Raw genomic sequence first — 22,444 nt, forward strand, 5'->3', positions numbered from 1 at the left:
GATAAGGTTTGTTTAAGGACCAATGAAAAATTTAAAGTTTATTATTATGCATAAGAAACAATGGTAAATGATGCAGCTAAAGAAATACTAAAACAGTAATTTTGTCACTGCATGCACCTAGCCTTTTAAATCTTCTGTCTTGTATGTGCTAAAACGGAATTATTGCCATAGTCTCTATTTTTGCAACAAAATGAGTTGGAATATAGCTTACTCTTTTCAACCAAGAGAGCAAATAAAATTATATTATTAATGATCTATAACTCCATTAATACATTTATATGTAGAACCCAAACACTAGTAGTGACTTGAATTAAATATGGGTTGTGTGAAACTTGAAGATAAAAGTTTTTACTTTGAATTATAATTAAATCAAACAAGGGTCTTGAGTAAGCTATTTTATGATTTTACGGCTGATATAGTTCAATTCAAGGCCACCACCAAAAAGGATAAGGTCAAGGATTGTCCCTTTAATTTCATTTTTTTTTTCTACGAATATTCCCTTTCATAACCTGAGATCTAATATGAAAAAAATGTGATAGTTTTGTTTTTCTTCTTCAGTTCAAAGTTTTTCCCTTATTTTCAGCCTTAGTATTCTTCTGGAGCTGACATTCGAGTAAATCAATCTCTCATATACGTACAATGCTCTCTCGTTAACTTTTAATGTGTTCAGACATAATGCTTCAGTATCCTGTTTTCATTGTTATAAAAAAGAGGTTAGCGTCGCATAGGCTTGCTAGAATTGAATGAAATGGATAATTCTATCACATAATAAATGAGCTTGAAAACCAACAATATCCAAAATAGGAGTGGCAAACAGAATTCTTGCAATCCAATTCCAGTTTATTACGTCGATGGTAGTACTTATTGTGATCATAATAAAAATCAACAGAAATATTTTAAAGCTTGGATTTTATTTTATTTTAGTGGATTTGATTTTATAGGTGATTCGAAATGTATATTATAATAAAATTGTGAATTTGATACTCTCCAAAACTGAAATAACCGAGAAAATACGAATAATTATGTAAGTGTGTATGATTACAATTCTGATAAGTACAGCTTTAGTAGAAAATACGGAAAGACAGCACAAATATACTGCACAAAATAGCACAACATGCAGCACAAAAATACGGAAAGACTTTGACAGCACAATATACTGCAAGTGAACATTTATACTTCGACATGCTTCAATATTCCTCTTGTTAAAACGTAATGAGCTGTTAAAATATATTTACTTTTTCTAAAAAATAGTACCGTTCAAAAATATTTCGAATGGAGGTGGACTAGCCTTTCTCCACTGCTTAGGGTACACCACTTATTATAGAATTTTATACATTAGGGATGGAGAATAAGACTCTCTAAGGAATTATCAATTTAGCATCTTTTCTTTGCCTGCAAATATATCATGTAGTAGAAACAATAAATTGTTAAGATAATTGATTTTGCTGAACATGAATCTAAGTAGCAGACTAACAACAGAAATGGTAACATGGAAAGCTATTGAGTAAAGGACTATACAAATTACTATATCATCTATAGCAGTTGTATGGTTGGAGTACGTAGTACCATGTGGAAGTAAGACTGGGAACGTTGTTAAATGATTTTATTCCTTTTCCCTGATGAATTTTCAATGAAATTTAAGTCGTTTTCCTTACTGAACTCATTTGTTTACTTCTACATGGTGAACAGTGCAGCATAAAATGTAAATTCACTAAAATTGTAAGTATATAACGGAAATGTAATTAATAACATATTTATGTTACTTTAAGTAGAGATTATATGAAATATTTGACAAACCCAAAAGCATAAAAAATCCGGCGATCTTTAAATATCCTCTATCGCATTTGAATCCCCTGAATTTTTTCCTTTTGGTCTTTTTTTGTGGTTCTTGATTAACTACTTAAAGATAACATAAACAGTACGACGTAACGGAGGTGAGGGAAGAAAAGCAATTCATTGCCTCCTCACCTATGCACAACCATAAGTACTCACTTCGTACGACTCAATGCTCTAAAATAAAACAGTTGTCCCATCACATTTGAAGGCAAGGAATTGGAATTCAAAGGAGCTACTACTCAGAAAAATCTGACGGCATGGAGAAAAATTGTAAAGAAATCTTGGTATCGTGATGCAGCTTAAAAATCCCTTTGAAGATCGTACGAAGTGGTAGAAATTAATATTTGCAACCTATAGACAATCACACTGTAAAAAAACGTATATATCTAGCGGATAAAGTGAGTACTTTGAAATATCAGGTAGCCTTCAAGCACCTTAATGTCTTCATTTTAGATTTTTTGCGTGGGCCTCTTTCCCTCCTTCCAGTATATGCGAGTCGATGATGAAGTGGTGGAAGTTCATCTAAAAAGCCAAAAGAATTGGAAGACAAGTTTTACTATTTCTCTCTTGTCTTTTATCTATAGTTTAATACTGGTATTCAATAGTGACTTCAAATTGAGAAGTAAATTCTATGTGGAAACCTAGTTAAAATATATAAAAGATGTATAAGTTGAAAAAGGTAATTTTACATGAAGCCCAGAAGCAAATTAAAATATTAAGGAAACGAGGAATGACGACCAGAAATGACAAAGAGACAAATTAAAATAATGGCACTTTTCATTAACTTCACCAATATAAAAATAATTGCAATTTTTTTCAAAAAAAAAGTAAATGAACACACGCTGTTTTGCTAAAGTTGGGCTTAATATCACTCAACACAAATTATAAAAATTGTTTAGTTCTCAATTTTTGCACAAGTAATCTATTATTTTGTCACTCTTCCACTGATAAAATATAATTAGCACCATTTAATTACTAGAATGAGGTTGATGGTTCATATTTTGCAAATGAGTCCAATGTCCACCCTGGTTCAAATGACTCATGTTTTGTCCCATTGGGTTATAATGCTGACTTGTATGTTGATAAGGAAATTGTTGTTGCAGGTATGCTGGATGATGCTGCGGGAGCGCAAATCCTAAAGCCTGATGTAGTCTAAGAGCATGTTCTAAGCGACTATCAGCATAGCTTGTGCTAGGACCCGGAAGAGGAACGCCCATATTGGAGTTAGATGCTGTTGCTGCTGCAAATCTAAGAACTGCTTCCATATTAACAGCCTGCATCTTTCTAATTGATTCATTTTCTGAAAGAAGAAGTATCAAAATCTGTTGCATAGACATGGAATCTAATAAGATATTACAGGCAGAGATTTATAAAACCACACTGCCTGTCTGCCAAATAGACAAGAAAAATTTCCAAATTGGTATATTTAAGTAGGGTTCGTAAAATAATTAATCAAATCAACTTAAATAACGAGACATTTTATTATATATATATATATATATATATATATATATCAAATAACGAGACACAGCTAAATATTCTTAGCTCATTAATCATCATGTGGAAACACATAAAAATAAAATAGCTAAAGATTCTGCACCATTACCCAACAATATTACAAATATCAGGTAGGAGATGGAGAAATAAAAAGTAAGTCTAAAAAAGTGAATATTATTCAATTAATACAGCATCGTGGAGATTAAAGCTAGAATTGCATTTTGAACAAAAATCCAAAACAATATTTAGTAGCCTTACGTTCAATTATAGTGCTGTCAAGGTTTAGTTTCAGCTAAAATTCTACTTAAAGAATTTTGAAATAGAATTAAACCAATAGATAATGCTAATGCAGAGAAAAAGATGATGGATTTTAAAGTGGCTTCATGTTTTTGCTTGAATGTGCTTGCATAGTTTTTCTGTCAATTTTAAAAATGACTATTGACAAGTATAAAAGGGACAAAAAAATTACATTGAAAATCCAGAAAGTATAAATAAAGGATTTTTTTATGTTTGCTAATAAAGATACCATACCATTCACAAAAACGCAGGAATTAACCTTGGCTTTTTTTTCGATAACAAAATACAGGTTTAAGAAATAGTTGCATATTAACTTCAGAATGCTACTAGAACATAAAAAAAAGTATTGCAAGAAAAAGTGTCATCAGGGAAAAAATTCAATAATATTTGTTATATGCTAGCTACTTAGTTCAAATTATATTGCATAATTTGTTATGAAATAATGATCCTCCATTAACCAAAATAGCTAAAGCTAGCACAGGTACATCATAAGAACTTTCGAATCGACAATACATCAGCGTTTGCATCATATATTAAAACTGGAGTAAGTTTTCCTGATTGGATGAGAATGTTTTTAACATATAAAACACGCCGGTCCATAATTTATAACGTAATAAGTTATTTTCAAATATAAAATTTATGTGAAATTATTCCGCAATATCAAACCTGATATCATAATACTTTTTAATACTACATTTAAAAGGTGCTCCAATTTTCAAATTCGATTCTAGTCTTAATTGGACAAATCTTATACTAAAATTGGGTATACCTAATTAATGTGAAACAACAGAGTATATAAGTAAAAATAGCATTAGTTTTCCATACATTTTAAACAAATAGCCACAAGCAAATTAGCTTTAACTGTGGGTTAGATCTTTTAAACATAGCCAAAAGTTTGTACCGCACTTGATATAGCTGGTAATGACTTAATTAGCAATACAAGCAGCGCACCATCAAATAATATTATCGAAAAAATTTTAATTTCTTACAAGTTTTATATTTTTTTTTGCAGGATATTTGACAGGACACTGAAAAAAATATGACATTGGATAGAAGAGCCTTTTTAGAAACCGAAAAATAAAGCTCCTCTGCTATAAAATTAGCTGATACACAAAAAGAAATGTTCAAGTCAAATGGTTTTTACGTCAAAAGAAAACAGACATTAAGTTTCCAATTTGCTTCATTTTGGACTTTCCTTCACAATTTCCATTAAAGTCAATGATGCAACAATATGGCTGTGTTTCATATTTTTAGTTACATAATAATTTCGACTCGAGGAAGTCCGTGAAAGACGAATTTGAATAAACTGTTTACAAGCGCCATCTACATTTATAAAAGTCGGCTACAACAGATAGCCCTTAAGTGCCTATCAACTAAATCAACTTGAGTTCCAGATTTGGAAGATTTTTGGGTAAATTTCTACCAAATCATATTATTGACTTACGCATAAATTGAATATACCACTCGATGCCTTTTTTTATGCTGATTACGAATATAGTAATCATTTCAATCGGAAATGAATTTCAGGCCCCCTCCTATATATGCCAATTCAGGGTATATATTTCTACAACCTAACCCTAAATTGGCATATATAGGGGGGGGGGGCTGAAATTCATTTCCCATAGAAATGATTATTATATTCGTAATCAGCATAAAAAAAAGGCATCGAAAGGTGTATTCACTTTATTCCTAACTCAATAATATGATTTGGTAGAAATTTACCAATTTTTATTTTGATGTTTTACTTTATATCTTTGAAGTTATTTTTGATTGACCTTAGATATAGATTCTCATGCCGAAATATACCAACAATTCAGGGTACTCTTGCATTAAATGGGCCTTTACAAAAAAGCCAGTCACGAAAAACCCGTTTTGACGGGTTAACCGCTATAGAGTAGGCAATGATAGCGTGGTTTTCATTGCGTATACGATATCTAAACTGTGGTTTTTTGGGGTTTAGGGGGGGGGAAGGTACCTAGGTCAGGTCAAATATGTAATATATGCTGTGCTTTAACCCCCACCCCCTAATGTGCAAATATATAGCCCAAATTTGTTTCTAAACTGTTATATATTCATCCTATTTTATTTTATTTCATTAAGATTAACCAAACTTGACTGTTTAGAAAGGCCCATATAATGCAAGAGTACCCAATTCCATTATATTATATATTGGTTTTAGCTTTGAAGTGAAACATCACTTTTTGTGTCAACTAGTTTAATGATTAAAAATATAACACAGACTAACCACCATTTTTGACATATACCTTTGTCCTGTAATGCCAAATTTGACTCTTTCTACATAAATTACTCTACTGAGTATTAATATTACGGATAGAGCAGCTTAGGTGGCTGGAGCAAGCTTTCTGGAGGGAGGAAAACACTTATCTCGGGATAGTTCAGTTATAAAAAAAATCCCACAAAGTAAATAGGGAAAGACAAGACACCCTAGATTAGGCTTGAATAAGACATAGAAAACGACTAAAATTTATAAGAATTCCGGTGGCTAAAGAATAAGCTTTGAATAATGAAGGATGGGACAATGTTCAGGAGTGTGTTAGCTTTTGGCAAATTTGACGAGTTTATATTAACAGTAGTAGAACATATAAGCTATTTGTTCCAAAATAAAATTTCTCAATCGTAATTTTATTTTCTATATATAATTTGATCTGAGAAATAAAAGTTGAAATTTGGAATTTTTTCGGAAACCTTAGTGTTACCATCATGGTGGTTGCAGTGGCTGCAAGAAGAACACAAGCCTATAGTAATCGAAAATTTAAAAAGTATTTGAAAGGGACCGTCGCGTGAGGAAGACTTGCAACTTCAGGAATGGTAACTATAATTTTGGCTAATCTTAATAGTAAAAGTTGATTGCAAAATCTATTTTACGGACATTTCGAAAAATGACCTGAAAAATCTCGCAAAACCATGCCGGATTGAAATAAAAGTTGCACAATTGTAATCACCATGGTCGAAAGCCCTTCAAAGGAGAATTACAGACCCCCCCCCCCTATCTTGAATCACAAGGAAAATAACTTTTTTTTGCATTGGAAACAGTGACGTGTATCCCCCTTGGAGTGATTGTACTGACTAGTGGTTGTAGAATTTTGGCAGAGGACTTATTTGAAAGGAAATGACGCTATATAGTGCCTTTTTTAAGCAACGAAAGACAATATTAAAAAAAAACTTCGACAAAACTTTCGTTTTCAAGCACAAGTTGATATAACGCATACCATTAAAAGGTGATGGTATTAATAATTGATTCTTATGATGTTTCTCTAGTTAATTTGTTATCCATAGGCTGCATTGCTGTCACTAGAGGAAATTTAAGAAGAAGAAAAGCTTACGCTGCTGAGGAGTTTCGGCAATGTCTTCTTCATCTTCTGTTTCAGTTCCACAAGTGAAAGATCCCTGATTAGCTGAAAAAGAAGGACCAGGATTTTCATGATTTGAAGGTCTTTGTGGTTCTGGACTTTGTAAATGATTCAAGGTGTTTTGCTGGTTGTGAGTATCTGGATTTCGCTGAGGTCGAGGACTTTCTGACTGTGTGTCTATCAATAAAAAAATTAACAATTAGAAGATTAAAGTTTTAGCTAGACAACTATGGGTCCTTGAATATTGTGAAAGCTGGTTTCGGGTTGCAAACAATAATATATTTGTGTGTCTATTTCAGCTGTATTATGTCGGCTCAGGTAAAGTTTTAGGAGGCCGCATACACGTATTTGAAGAATAATTGAACAAATGAGCCGCTGTTTAGAAATATAATAATTTCTTGTCAAAGCTTATTTACCGAACACTTGTTAAAAAGACTTAACACGATATGTATTGCTTGGAAAATTTTTACTTTATCCAGAACTTGACAATATCAGTTTAATTTACAGTTAGGGTTTCAAAACGGTTTATGGAGTAAAATAAGGAATCTACAGTACTATACGCCTTACCTAAGCATAATATGTGATGACTTGAATGTTTGAAATGTTTGGAAACTTCTAGTGATTTCCAGAAAGTGACAATTTTAATATTCTCAGTCAGATGTCCTGAAATATTTTGAGTGACTTAGGGTCTCGGAATTTAACTGATGAGAGGGGGGGGGGGTAACATGAAAACTGAAAGAAGTATTCAAAACGCACAAGTAGAGAAGATTTTTAGGCAAATCTTTTTAGTTTTTCTGGGGAGGATTTTTTGGGGGGAATTTAGGGAGGGGGAGAACCAATATTATGGCGACTAAATGAGCTAAAATGCAAAATCTAAAAGTTATCTATTTTTTAGCACGTACTTGAAAGCTTGGACTCGGCTCCATGTGGTGGACTAGTTGGAGGACTCGGGAGGGGTCCATGTTGTTCCGTATTGTGGGTGGTAGAGGTGGTTCCTTTTGATTGTGTAATACTTGAAAGAACATCGGGTCGAAGAAGAGGATTTGTCAAAGTGTTTGTTGGAGATTCTCTTTCCATAAACTTTCTTTCCGCAGCAACTCTACTAAGCATATATTGAGCTGCAAATTGGTGTTTAGAATCCATTCTCATTTGCTCCATATGGGCTAAAAGACCTAAAAAAGAAACATAATAAATGTTACCGATATTGTCATAAAAAAAAAAGTTTTCTAAGACCAAAAGACCACGGCTAACTTACAGTTTAAATATATATATATATTATATATATTTATATATATATTTATATATATATATATATATATATATATATATATATATATATATATATATATATATATATATATATATATATATATATATATATATATATATATATATATATATATATATATATATATATATATATATATATATATATATATATATATATATATATATATATATATATATATATATATATATATATATATATATATATATATATATATATATATATATATATATATATATATATATATATATATATATATATATATATATATATATATATATATATATATATATATATATATATATATATATAGTAATTACATCCCTATCTGGAAGGCAGATGCATGCCGTCAAATAAAACTAAGAAAAATTATATGGAATAAACAAAGTAATCATTTATGTGTCACAAGCTAAAATGAATCCTAACTCTTTGACAAGTTCCCACAAGAGTTTTTTACGTGCATACACAGATGCTGAGCGTTGGTACGTTTCTTCGAAAGGGTTAAGTTGATCACCCGGTAAAAAATTTTTAAACGGGGGGCACGCAACTTGAATTTTAATTGCATTGCTTTGATTGATATGGCAATGAGAAAAGAAGCGGCTTTTCTTTTAAAAACAGCTGGTTACTGTTTTTGCAACTTTGCGAATTGAATCTTGAGTGCTTTTAATTAACACACCGGCTCTTCAAGGATGAGATTTGAAATTGAGACTTTTTTTTTGCATAGCTTAATGAGAAGACGCTGAAAATAGTGGATTTTTGCAAACTGTAAATCTGTCTCTAATGATGAATTAATTGAAACTGTACCGTATTATCTATTTCTGAGATTTAAGCAGGAATACTTTTTTTCTTGTAACCGTAGTCTCGGAGTTGTTTTCTATTTGAAATTATAGTTATAGTACTTGTATAAAGTTAAGTATACAACTAATATAAGCTATGCTTATTTTTGTCAATCAAGCTAATTTTATATATATATATATATATATATATATATATATATATATATATATATATATATATATATATATATATATATATATATATATATATATATATATATATATATATATATATATATATATATATATATATATATATATATATATATAAAATCACAAAAGAACCCTCCACGGGGTAACTGATTTTGCCCGAGTCATTTGAATAATCAAAAACTATCGGAACTTGAAATAATTAAAAGCCAATCTCAGTTTAAACACTGTACAATAATTGGTCAACCAACTTTTTAAAAAGTTGAGTAGACTGGGCCTCTCTTTATCTCCCGAATATACTCGTGTATACGAGTATAAATTGCACAAGCAGAAATAGGTGAAAACAGTCAAAAATTTAGTAACGATTTGAAAACTTATCTGGTGTTGTCCAATGCTTAAAAAAGTGAATTTTTAGGTTCAATTAACCAATTTTTTCTGATATAGAGTTTTCACCCAACTTTCCCTGGGGGAGGCACTATAGATCGTTTCTAGGAGTATTTTTTTCTCCAACATTCATCTACAAGCTTATGCACCAATAAACCAGAAAATTTCTTCGTATCTTCGTGACTATTAAAACCATCAGTTAAAAGTTAATGACTATTAACGGAAAGGCAAAAATTCTTGGAACGGCGGGGGACCCAATTGAGGCAACCACCATAATTGACGAGATTGGTTTTCATTTGGAACACATAATTCTGAGATTTTTTCGAATGTCCCGTATGAAAAAAGACGCAAGACAGAGAAGGTACGGACTAGCAAGCCTCTTTTTCAGCAAGCACATAGAGATTAGAATGGAGGATTACTCATCCCTAATGCCAAAAGATATTCTGGAGTAGAACCCTAAGACATTGTGGGGAATGAGTGAGCTCCACTAAAGCTTCATCGTTTCTACGGCAAAGACAAAGGGGGTAAGACTAGCACGTCATATCTACAGAAAAGGCATAGAGTAGTGGCCTCAATTCACGACAAATTGGAAGAGAGCACCAGGTGTTTTCAAAATTTGAAGGGGGGGGGGCAATTTTTTCCAATGTGTTAAATGAAAATACTAAATAAAGACAGTTTTCAGTGAAAATACCTCGCAAAATAATATTTTCCCAATTCTAGGGGAAAGGGCTAAAATTTAGTGGAACGAATGCCCTCCTGACTCCCAATTGGCACCACTGGCACAGAAGCAGTACCAGTGGTACACACTCAATGGTTTCTTAGGCATGTAGTTAACGGCGTCTCAAATATGTAAGTAAATGCCTCTAGAACATGGAAAAATGTATAATTGGGGTGATTTTCGAAGGATTATTTGTGCCATTCTTTATTACAGTACGTTTATTAAGTTGTATTTAGCCAATCATTGACATTACCGAAGAGGGAGCAAGGTTGTATTACAACACTCAGAGAACAGTGGCTCTGGAAATAAATTGGGGTCTTCTGATTCAAATGAAGCCTATCTGATTGCATGCGAAACACACAAAAAAAGATTTAAATTGATCTGCTTTATCTTAACTATCATTTTTCAGGATTTACATTGAAATAAGGCAAATCGTCCTGCCCTATAGATTTTAAAAAATATGTCCCCCCCCCTCTATATCTTCGCTAACTGGTGCACGTATTATAGGACTCAAAAGGACAGGGGTTCTGAAGATAGATTATGGTCTTTCTCTCTTATTTAAATGAAGCCTTTCTTATTGCAAATGTATAAAATAAAAAGCATTTTTAATTGATGTGCTTCAGCTTGACAAAAATAGTCGCCTACTCATCTATAACCTCAGGGATCTAAAAAAAAACACATCAAAGTATGGTATTTCAAAAATAATTATACCCATCACATATTTCTCACAGCAAATTTAAGTATTTTCGGCAGCGAAAGGGTTGAAGTAAACCACTAATTTTGGTTGTCATTCTCCTCAGATTAGATATTTACATTTTTCTTCTTGATAAAAAATTTCGGTTATTCATAACACGCAATAGCTACCAAGAAGTTATATTTTTTTCTGTGATATCAGTTTTTAACAAGCACGCAAAAGCATGAATGAGCTTTAAAAAAAAGAAGTGGAAAACATTATGCATTTTTTTTTAAGGAATTCTAAAAATGTAGACTGGTCACAGGGCCCCTGAGTGTGGTCTAAGAGGGTAGGTAATCTTCCTTCTATTTGTTCTTTAAATATTGCATATTAAAAGCACATTGAAAAATACATATATTAAAAATTAAAATTTTTAGCATATTAAACATATGCTTTTTAAATACTTATGGTTTGTTTCGTAAAAGAAGTAACATAAAACACTTGCAAAAATTCTACTTCAATACTATTACTTTTTTCAATGTTAAGAGGATCAAAAATAGAAGCTGCACAAAAGGATTAGTTGAAATAATCATAGGAAGGGTAGAAAGTTTTTTCTTTGCTATTCAAAATATTTTATATTTATCGGATGAATTGTAACTCTTACGGTAGTGTTAGCGGTAATTCATAGAAAATTTAGTAAGATTAAATATTCAAGGACGACTCTTAGCAAAATACTTTTCTCTTGTTTTTTCTCATCGGCAACGTAATTGTTATTTAACTATTGGAAATAATCTTGCTAGCATCGGGTTTATTTTTGGTAAATGAAACTTCTATATTCTATTAGAACAAAAATTTATGATTGTATGCAAAGCTTTTCAATTTTGACAAACTTTTCACCTTGCTTTAAAGTTCATTTTTTCCAAGAGTTTTGGAAAGTTGAAATAGCCAACATTTTGCGAAAAATTCAGGGGCACCAGTTGGGAGGAGCGGATAATTTCTCCGCCTAAATTTGAAACACATTTTATTATATGTATCTATTAAAAGAAAAAAAAGAAATCTGAAAACAAAATAAAAGGAGACTTGTAAAAATTCGCACTTTTCTGACCAAGGAATTTCAGACATAAGGTTTAAGAAACACACCTCATTCCCTAGATTTGGAACATACAATTTTTGTGTCTTCAATAAAAACGGTCGATAAAAATCAAAAGTATTTTCCTTTATGTTTTGAAAAAAAAATTCTTCCTCATTTAAAAAATGGAAAATAATTATACTTAAAATATTATGATATTTTCGTGATTTGGTACTGTTATGTAAAATTGAAAAAAACTGACAACTGGTATATGAAAAAAACATTAAATATAACTGTTCTGTGACTTAAGGAAATTAAATGATAAACTAAGGCACAAATTATGTCAATTTGACCAATTAAAAGAATGAACCGTCATTATCCCAGAAAAGAGACATTTTCTAAAAGTCGATAACCCAATCATCTTCAATTTCAAAAGACTGCGTTGAGAATCTTAAGTCTTGAATTTGACATTTTCTATTTTAGCGAGGACCAATTTCCTTTAGAAAATGGAAAACCCGTCATAAGAATGGTAATTCATTTCCCTAGAAAATGATGAGAAAGACCCAATGTTGGAGGAAAGTTAGAACCGCCAAGGAAACTTTTTAGAATTGCAAAGTTCAGTATTGATTAGAAACTTCTGTTCTTTTTTATGGTAATAAATGAGAGCTCAAAAGGACTTCGTTTTCCTTCTTTTACCGCTTAAACCCAAAAATAATCCCTATTAGAGTGTTTCATCTAGAACTGATTTCAAGGAAATGGAAAATATTGTGCCACAAAACGCCTTACATGCAATTTTTGGGCCCCAAGTTTTTGAGAAGTAAAGATCAGGATAATCTCGAAGGCAAAAATGTCAAACTGATTAATTATATGAAATTAATTTTATAGCCATAATTTTTTAATGCAAAGGTTGGTTGACTAGCCACAATGAGGTAAAAAAAAGTTCTAGTACCTTCAGCTCAAAGACTACTCGACATGAAATACCCAAATGACACCCTACTGTTAGGCTACAGTATAAAAATATAAATTTCGAATTTTGTTTCTGGAAAAAAAATATGCAAAGGCCGAGGCCGTATCTAGGAGGAGAGTTCTTTGTGTTGACCCCCTCCCGTAAAAAAAATTCCGACTCGTAAAAAGATAACAAAATGCATGTAAACAAATTGTTAATGCATTTCCCCCGTCGAAAAAATTAACACTCACCGAACAAAAATTATGGATACGCCCTTGTATACACTCTCTTCCACTTAGTTAGAAGGAAAAACCAACTATCAATAAGGGATTATTTAAACATCGAAATCCATTTTAATTAGGTTTCCAGCAGGATTGAATAAGGAATGGGAGTGGAGTGTAAGGCCATTGAACTAGTTTCTTTTTTGCGAGGGGGGATAAGATACCTGAAGTAGCAATGATCAATCTGCTATAAGTAGCCTAAGTAAAAAACATAGTTTAGTAAAAGGGCTCTCATTAGTAGTCTTACTAGACAACGTCAAAATAAATAAAAATTACAGTTGAAGAAAAGCCAGGTTGTGGAAAAAGTGTCCATAATGCACAAGAGATGACCACACCTGCAGAAAGACGAATCGGATTATCATATCTTAAACTGATATGCATGCGTTAAATAAGTACTTTGTAGTCGTTTGAATTATAATTGTTCTTTTTCATTTTCTTTCAATTCATTTCCTTTTTTCAATGACCAGAGGCGGTCTCACTGGTGCGCGGGGCCTTGTGCAGCTGCCATTGCGCACGCCCTGATGTTGTAGTCGTAATGTAACGGGAGCAATAATAAGATAGCCTCCTTTTCTTATGAGGTCCCTCTCATAGTCACAAAATCACTCACGTGATTGTAGTTCGTAACGTATTTGGCCCTGTTAGCGCGGTGTCCTGAAAGGTGCGGGGTCCGGCGTGGTTGCACCACCTGCCACCCCCAAAGACCAGCACTGTCGATGGCAATCGCAAGTTTTTTTTAATGCAAACTTGAACTGGTTAGGCTTTCACTCCGGAACTGGCAATGATTATTAGATATATCTATCTGATATTTCTATAGTGTCGGATTTCGCAGTGTTTATGTTTCACATTCGCACTGTTATGTTTTAATGGATTCAAATTCGTTTCAAAATTTCCAAGGACACATATCACATCTGTATATTCAAGGGATATAACTCCAGAAGAAAAATCTAATAAGAACTTATCAGTTGTTGGCTGTTGTCAGATATCGTCTCTGCCATTCCTCTTAAGTAGAATATAAAATTTGACTCGTCTTTTTTGTTGTGGGATTATGTTTCAGATATTACGAATAATGGATTATTTCAAAGTATCACACAAATTTAATGCCGCCACTCCCATAAGACGATAAAAAATAACAAATAAAGTGTGTGCATTAATTTGAGAGGGTAGCCTACATAAAAGTCATAAGACGGTTTTCAAGCTAGAGGTCCTAGCTGGGTCTATTTTCACTGGACCTATTTCCCTGGAAAGAGGTTCTTATTTCACACAAAATGTTTCTGCAATTTATAACCATAATCTTATCTTGACCAAACTATTGTGAAAATTTCACAGCTTCGTAAAAATGGAAAAAGAACAAATTTGACCGCAGGAAAAGGGTGAGGGACTTCCCCCAGAAGACCAAAATCCACAAAAAGCACAACATTCGTAATTTCAAGGAAATGGAATGTTCCTGGCGAAAAGTTTTATTCAAGTATTTGATTCCCCCCCCCTCTCGGTAAAGATATCCCAAGCTTGTCCGCTATTTCTCTGTCCCCCCGTCATTGACAAATACGACGTGCAAAATTTGTGTCAGGTTCAATCGAAACAATAATCCAGTAAAATCATACCTGCTTCAAATGGGAAAACCGCGGGACAGACTGTGCAAGGCCACATTCTCAGTGCTGCTGTAAACGGTGCCGTTTCCGGATGCGAAGCCAAGTGTTTACGTAGACTTCCTTCGTTCACATAATGTTTCCCACATACTGGACATGCGTGTGTAGCCGTCCTACGCCTTATCCCATAGGCCCAATTGTCCATTGAAGTACCACTTTGGGGTGACATAATTGATGGAGGGGGCGGATTACATTGTAATACATTATTGACACCCCCAATAGGGTGAGGAAGATTGAATGGATTTTGAAATAATGATGTTGAAGGAGGTACTTGGGCCTGCGAGGGTGTGTGATTGATGCTTGTGACAGGGTTTGATTGATTTAGAGGTAATACTTCAGATACTGCCGGACCTACAATTAAAACAGCTAATCATTAATAAGATACATGTATTTTTGTTTTGTACAATACTGTAACTCTAGTCGAAACAAGACCTGGTGAACCCGTAATAATTTATCGTAATACATTGTCACGGTGTGTAATATTGTGCCTAAAAAGCCAACTGACACATAATTGTGAGCATATCAACAAACACAACAGTAATTAGTGAGAATGTGCGTCTAGGATTCTCAGGTTTTCATTATTATTTTGATTCAGTAGACAACTGTATCTTAAAAAGCAATGGAATTACCATAAAAAAATATTTTGTTTTATTAGGATTCTGCCTATAAGGGACACTGGTAGCGTAAGCTTTATTCAATTTTGGGGGTTGCAGGTCCAAACTATTGAATGTATTGAAATACCTTTACCAAAGTATCGTACTTAAAACAGCGCAAGAGACGTAAAGTTGTTTAGCGTATCGAAAATTGAACTATGGCAAGCACGGTCTGTCTGCCTCTCAACGAGTCTGCCTCTCAACGAGACAATAATCAGAGCAAGAACGAAGAAAACCATTGTACAAGAACAAAAAAACGTCCTAAATAAAGAGTAGATCCCAGTAAAATGTAACCAGCAGTTTATCACAAGTCAGCATGTTCAACTACTCCATGTTTGGCGTTTTCACTCTTTATATCAAATAATACGTTTTCCAAATAATTTCGGAGACCACACTGCCTATCCATGACGATAAATAAAAGTTCAAATGGGGATAAAATCCTTTTAATAGACAGTGATGATTATAACACTGACTGAAATTCAAAAAAAAATACCGGATATTTCGGTCACATATGCAGTGACCGTCATCAGTAGTAAAACTTACTACTGATGACGGTCACTGTATATGTGACCGAAATATCTGGTATTTTTGTGAATTTCTATCACTGTTATCATCATCACTGTCTATTAAAAGGATTTTATCCCTATTTGAACTTTTATTTACGTTTTCCAAATTGTGAGCGTTCATACAACTGTCTCTAGGGAGGGCTTAAAACTCAAGGACTGGGGAGAGAGGATTTGTACAGTTACGTCCCCCCCCCGATATAAAAAAAAAATTCAAACCAAAAGCATATTTAATGGCAGGAAAATCCCCACTCTTCTAGTATTTCGTTTCGAGCATGTTCTTTTTGAAAGAACTAGGTATAAATCTTTATTGAATACTCCTGGGAAAAAATTCGGTAGGCTTGCCCACCCAGTGGTGCCAGTCGTGGGGAGGATAGAGGCCATGACCACCCTATATTTCATAAGTGCCTTGTTATAAATACTACCTGTTTTAGGTATCTTTCCTAACTTTTGCTTTGTATTTTTTTTTGTATCCACATTGCAAAAGCCTAAACATTATCCTCTCCCACCCCTGTTTTTTTTTTTGTGAATTGACACCACTGTGCTCACCTGAAAAAAAAAAAAAAAAAAAAAAAAACCTCCTGCCACCAACCATGATATTTGATAATAATTTCACTATCAATAAAGTCTGTACATTTAGATCATATTAAATTATTAGTCAGCCAATTAATATATCTATCTTTTGAAGGTCTCAAGTTAAAATCTTTTTTAGGCTTTCTCTCCTCGAAACTTTTTTGTAAGCGTCCACGCTATCAACTAATAAATCGAGTCCCATACTTTTATAAAGTTACCAAAATTTTAAAATCCTTTTACAGGAATGTTCAAACAGGTAAATCCTAACTGTCTTTCCTGTCTCTCTAACTTTGCTTTGAAGTCCACTCATTCTCAAAGTGCAATTTCCTACAAAACAATTATATATTTTGACAGAAATGATACCAAATATTGATATATTTTAGTTATTTTAAGGCAGACAAACCCCGTTTGTTTTAAAATTTAATTTAACTGTCGTAGGTATACTTAAAATTCATGAGGCAACTGCACTAAGAAAAGACTTAGAAATTTATTCTAATATTAAAATGGAAATGTCTCATCTTTTCCCCCTTTGTCCTATTTGAACGGAAAAAACCAACCATGGCATAGGAAAGAATTCCCAAAGGATCTTACTGTTCCCTGATTGGCTAATTTCCCTGAGCAGATCTACATGGAAGATGGGACAACTTAATGATGTAAAAGAGGCTTTCCCCTGAGAGAAATAAGAAATTGGAAAGATTTTCTAAGCTTTGCGACTGCGTCAACCGGAATTGATTTTGTCAGGAAATTTTTCTAACAAACTCTTTCTCGAAAACTTGCTGGGAGAATTTGGCCCTCCTTTCATGTCTAACCTGGTGATTTTAATGAGAAATTTATTTAGAAAAATAAAAATAAAGGAAATTCGTTCCGTTTCATGTCATCTGTTTCTCACGAAACCATTTTAATTATCTACAGCCAAAAGTTTATTACGAAGGGAAAGGCTAGTAGAGATAGAGATGGAGAAAAAAGAGAGAGTGAAAGAGAGAGGGGGAGAGAAGGAGAGAGAAAGAGAAAAAGAAAAACAGAGAGAGAGAGAGAAAGAAAGAGATTCTTTGAAGTATAACCGACTATGCCAATAATAGTTTAATCAACTATTGCCATAGCCTCTCTAAGTTACTTTAATGGGACCATCCCATCACCAGATATTGTAGACCCACGCTTCCTCAAACATAAAAGGGAAATGGTGTCTTTCCTGCAATCCTTGACCCTAACTATGAAAAGACGACACCCAAAAGCCGTTTTTTACTCATTTAAAAAAATAGAGAACAGTTCAAGAAACTACAAGCTGATGGCTGCTCGAGTTCTTAGCGTGGAAGCTATATACACCATTTTATATAAATTAATTAAAAAAAACTTTTCCACAAAATAAGTTTTCCAAAAAAAGTGAAGAAATCTATTAAACCAAAAAGGAACAAAAATAGAATCAAATAATCTACCAAGCATACAACTTCTACAAATCAGTATCAATAAATAAATGAAACCCAAAACAAACAGAAATTAAAATAAATAACAGATTCTAACTCAAAACGAGCAGAGATTAATATGATTAAGGTTCTAAACCCCTATGCTTTCTAAGAGCCATAATGTAATTTGTACTTTACTGAAAAAATTCAAATAAATTTACTGAAAAAATTGTGCATTGTCAGTTTAATATACACATGCTGATATTTATTCCTTAAAATCTTAATTAATTTTTGATTTCTTAAAGTTATAAAAGTGAAAACATTTAAAAGAATTTTTTCGGTAAAGTACAAATTATATATTGGCTCATAGATAGCATAGGGGTTTAGACCCCAAGTCGTATTCATTTCTGCTCGTTTTGAGTTTGACTCCATTATTTATTTTAATTTCTGTTTGTTTGGGTATCATTTATTTATTGATACTGATTTGTGGTAGTTGTATGCTTGGTAGATTATTTGATTCCACTTTTGTTTATTTTTGGTTTAATGGAGTTCTGGAAAACTTATTTTGTGGAAATTTTTGTTTTAAATTAATTTCTGTTCGTTTTAAATTGACATAGTCTTTTTCAGGGAAAAAGACTGAGCCTCTTATAAAACTAAAAAAACCATCCCTTCCATAAAAAAAAACCTTAAATGCCCCCTGAGCATAACTTAAAACCCTTGCCCGTAATCTCTAGGATTTGTTTCAACTACAAAGACCTTTTTGTATACTATTTAGACTATTTTGAATAGAGTGGCTACTTCAAAATTTTTATTAGATTAATTTCGGGACAATACGACGTGTGTATGTGTGTAGGGGGGCCTATGATCATTTTGAGTCTTAAAAAGAGCACTAGAGCTTCTGATTATCAATCCAATAAGCCCTCTTCAAAGTTTATATGACCATGCTTTCTGTTAAAACCTTATATGCCCCCAGGGCATAACTTACAGCGCTTGCCCCGAGGGCTGGGCTTTGTTATCCTCAAAGACATAATTTCAAAAACAAAATGGCCATCTCAAAATTTTGATTGGAATTTTTTGGGGAAATGATAGGTGTGGGATAGGGGGGGGGGAACTTCCCCTCTGATCACTTTCGACTAATAAATTAGGCGCTAGTCCTCTCAATTTCTAATCAAATGAGCCCTTTTTGAAGCTTCTACGACAAAATTTTCTGTAGAAACCTTATATGCCCCAAGGGTATAACTTACGACCCTTGTCCTGAGGGCTATGAGGGAAGGGTTTTTCAGCCTCAAAGAGATAATTTCCAGACCTTTCAACTAGGTTGAAGAAAATGGGCACATCAAAATGTTGATCAGAACTGTTTGGGGAAATGATGGCCGTGGGGGGGGGGGGGTGATTCTCCCTCCGATTACTGTCAAATATTTAAATAGGGCAATGCCCTCTCAATTTCTAATCGAATGAGCCCCTTTTGAAGTTTTTACAACAATGCTTTCTATAAGAACTTTATATGCCCCCAGGGCATAACTTAAGACCGTAGTCCTTAGGGCTGTGGGGGGTTGTCATACTGAAATACATATTTTCAAGACCCTTCAACTACATTCAACAAAATGGCTATATCAAAACGTTGATCGGAAGTATCTGGGGAAATGAGGGGCGCGAGAGGGGGGCATTCGCCCTCCGATCGCTTTTGACTATTAATAAGGGCACTAGCCCTCTCAATTCCCAATTGAATGAACCCTTTTTGAAGTTTCTACGACAACGCTTTCTTTAAGAACCTTGTATCCCCCAGAGGCATAAGGTACAACCTTTGCCCTGGGGGTGGTGGGGGGTTTGTCATCCTCAAAGACATAACTTCCGGACCTTTCAACTACGTTGAACAAAATGACAATCTCAAAATTGTTGATTGAATGTGTTCGGGGAAATGGTGGGTGTGAGAGGGGGGCTAGTTGCCCTCCCGTCACTTTCGACTGTTAAAAAGGGCACTAGCTTTTTCAATTTCCAATCGAATGAGCCCTTTTTGAATTTTCTACGACAACACTTTCTATAAAAACCTCATATGCCCCCAGGGTATAACTTACAACCCTTGCCCCGAGGGTTGTGGGGAGTTCTCATCCTCAAAGGCCTAATTTCCAGAACTTTAAACTACGTTATACAAATTGGCTACCTAAAAATTTTGATTGGATGTGTGTGGGGAAATGGTGGGTGTGAGAAGAAGATTAGTTGCCCTTCAATCACTTTCGACTATTAAAAAGGGCGCTAGCCCTTTCAATTTGCAATCGAATGAGCCCTTTTTTGAAGTTTCTACAATAACGCTTTCTATAAAACCTTATATGCCACCAGGGCATAACTTATAACCCTTACCCTTAAGGCTGTGGGGGGGGGGCGGGTTGTCATCCTCAAAGACCTAATTTCCAGAACTTTTAACTACGTTGAACACAATGGCTATCTCAAAATTTTGATTGGATTTGTTTGGGGAAATGGTGGGTGTGAGAAGGGGTTAGTTGCCCTCCAATCACTTTTGACTATGAAAAGTGATTCTGTATGCTTGTCGTCTCTGTGTTTCTCTGGGTGTTTGTCGTCTCTGTGTGTGTGACGTCTTTGTGTGTGCGGCGTCTCTCTGTGTGTGTCGTATCTAAGTGTGTGTCGCCTCTTTGGGTCTGTCGTCTTTGTATGGGTGCTGTCTCTGTGTGTGTCGTCGCTGTGTGTGTGTCGTCTCTGTATGTGTGTCGTCTCTTTGGGTCTGTGGTCTCTTTGGGTCTGTCGTCTTTGTATGTGTGTTGTCTCTGTGTGTGTCGTCTCTGTGTGCGTGTCGTCTCTTACAATTTCCAATCGAATGAGCCCTTTTAAAGTTTCTATAAAAACACTTTATATAAAAACCTTATATGCCCCCATGGCATAACTTACAATCCTTGCCCTGAGGACTCTAGGGGGGGAGGATGTCATCCTCAAAGACATAATTTCCAGAACTTTCAACTACGTTAAAAAAAAGACTATCTCAAAATTTTGATTGGATGTGTTTGGAGAATAGAGGGCGTGAGAGGGGGGTTAGTTGCCCTCCCATTATTTTCGACTATTAAAAATGACATTAGCTCTCTGAATTTCCAATCGAATGAGCCCTTTTTGAAGTTTCTATGACAACGCTATCTATGAGAGCCTTATATGCCCCCAGGGCATAACTTACGACCCTTGCCCTGACGGGTGTGGCGGGCATGTCATTCTCAAAGACATAATTTCTAGAAGTTTCAACTACGTTGAGTAAAATTTTTATTGGGTGTGTTTTGAGAAATGGTGAGCGTGAGAGGGGGGTTAGTTGCCTTCCAATCACTTTTGACTATTAAAAAGAGCACTAGCCCTCTCATTTTTAAAAAGGGCACTAGCCCTTTCATGTTCCAATTGAATAACTCCTTTTTGAAGTTTTTACGACAACACTTTCTATAAAAATCTTATATACCCCCAGGGACTACCTTACAACCTTTGCCTTGAGGGTTGTTGGGGGTTGTCATCCTCAAACACCTAATTTCTAGAACTTTCAAATACGTTGAACAAAATGGCTATCTCAATATTTTGATTGGATGTGTTTGGAAAAATGGTGGGCTTGAGAGGGGGGTTAGTTGCCCTCCAGTAACTTTTGACTATTAAAATGGGCACTAACCCTTTCAATTTTCAGTCGAATGAGCCCTTTTGAAGTTTCTACAACAGTACTTTGTATATAAAAAAACCTTATATGCCCCCAGGGATTAACTTAAAATTTTTACCCTGAGGGCTGTGAGTGTGCGTGTGTCTGTGTGGGGGTGGTGTCATCTTTAAAAACCTAATTTTCAGAACTTTCATCTACGTTGAAGAAAATGGCTATCTCAAAATTTTTATTGATGTGTTTGGGGAAATGATGGGCGTGATAGGGGGGTTAGTTACTCTTCAATCATTTTAGACTATTAAAAAGGGCACTAGCCCTTTCAATTTCCAATTGAATGAACCCTTTTTGACATAATTTACAACCCGACAATGCTTTTTATAAAAACCTTATATGCCCCAAGGCATAACTTACAACCCTTTTGGGCTTTTGGGGGAGTGTCCTCCTCAAAGATCTAATTTCCAGATCTTTCAACTATTTTGAAAAAATGGCTATCTCAAAATTTTGATTGGATGTGTTTGGGGAAATGGTGGGTGTGGAAGGGATGCTAGTTGCCTTCCAATCACGTTTCGCTGTTAAAAAGAGAACAAGCCCTTCCAATTTCCAATCGAATGAGCCCTTTTTGAAGTTTCTAC

At 34.1% G+C, this 22,444-nt stretch overlaps 1 protein-coding gene across 1 annotated transcript in view; it reads right to left on the reverse strand.

The window, feature by feature from the left end:
* Nucleotides 1-199: 199 nt before the first annotated feature.
* dati (zinc finger protein datilografo) overlaps nucleotides 200-22,444 on the reverse strand; it is a 264,856-nt gene continuing 242,611 nt past the window's right edge. Inside the window, exons 6-9 of the mRNA XM_089093362.1 lie at nucleotides 14,948-15,343; nucleotides 7,904-8,173; nucleotides 6,975-7,178; nucleotides 200-3,136 (exon numbers count right to left, since the gene is read on the reverse strand). Of these exons, the coding sequence (XP_088949488.1) occupies nucleotides 2,805-3,136; nucleotides 6,975-7,178; nucleotides 7,904-8,173; nucleotides 14,948-15,343 (1,202 nt within the window). The 3' untranslated portion in view covers nucleotides 200-2,804. The remainder of the gene's footprint in view (nucleotides 3,137-6,974; nucleotides 7,179-7,903; nucleotides 8,174-14,947; nucleotides 15,344-22,444) is intronic.

The sequence above is a fragment of the Artemia sp. Qi Xiang Cuo genome, chromosome 8 (assembly GCF_049724085.1).
Source record: "Artemia sp. Qi Xiang Cuo chromosome 8, ASM4972408v1, whole genome shotgun sequence".
Classification (NCBI taxonomy): Eukaryota; Metazoa; Arthropoda; class Branchiopoda; order Anostraca; family Artemiidae; genus Artemia; species Artemia sp. Qi Xiang Cuo.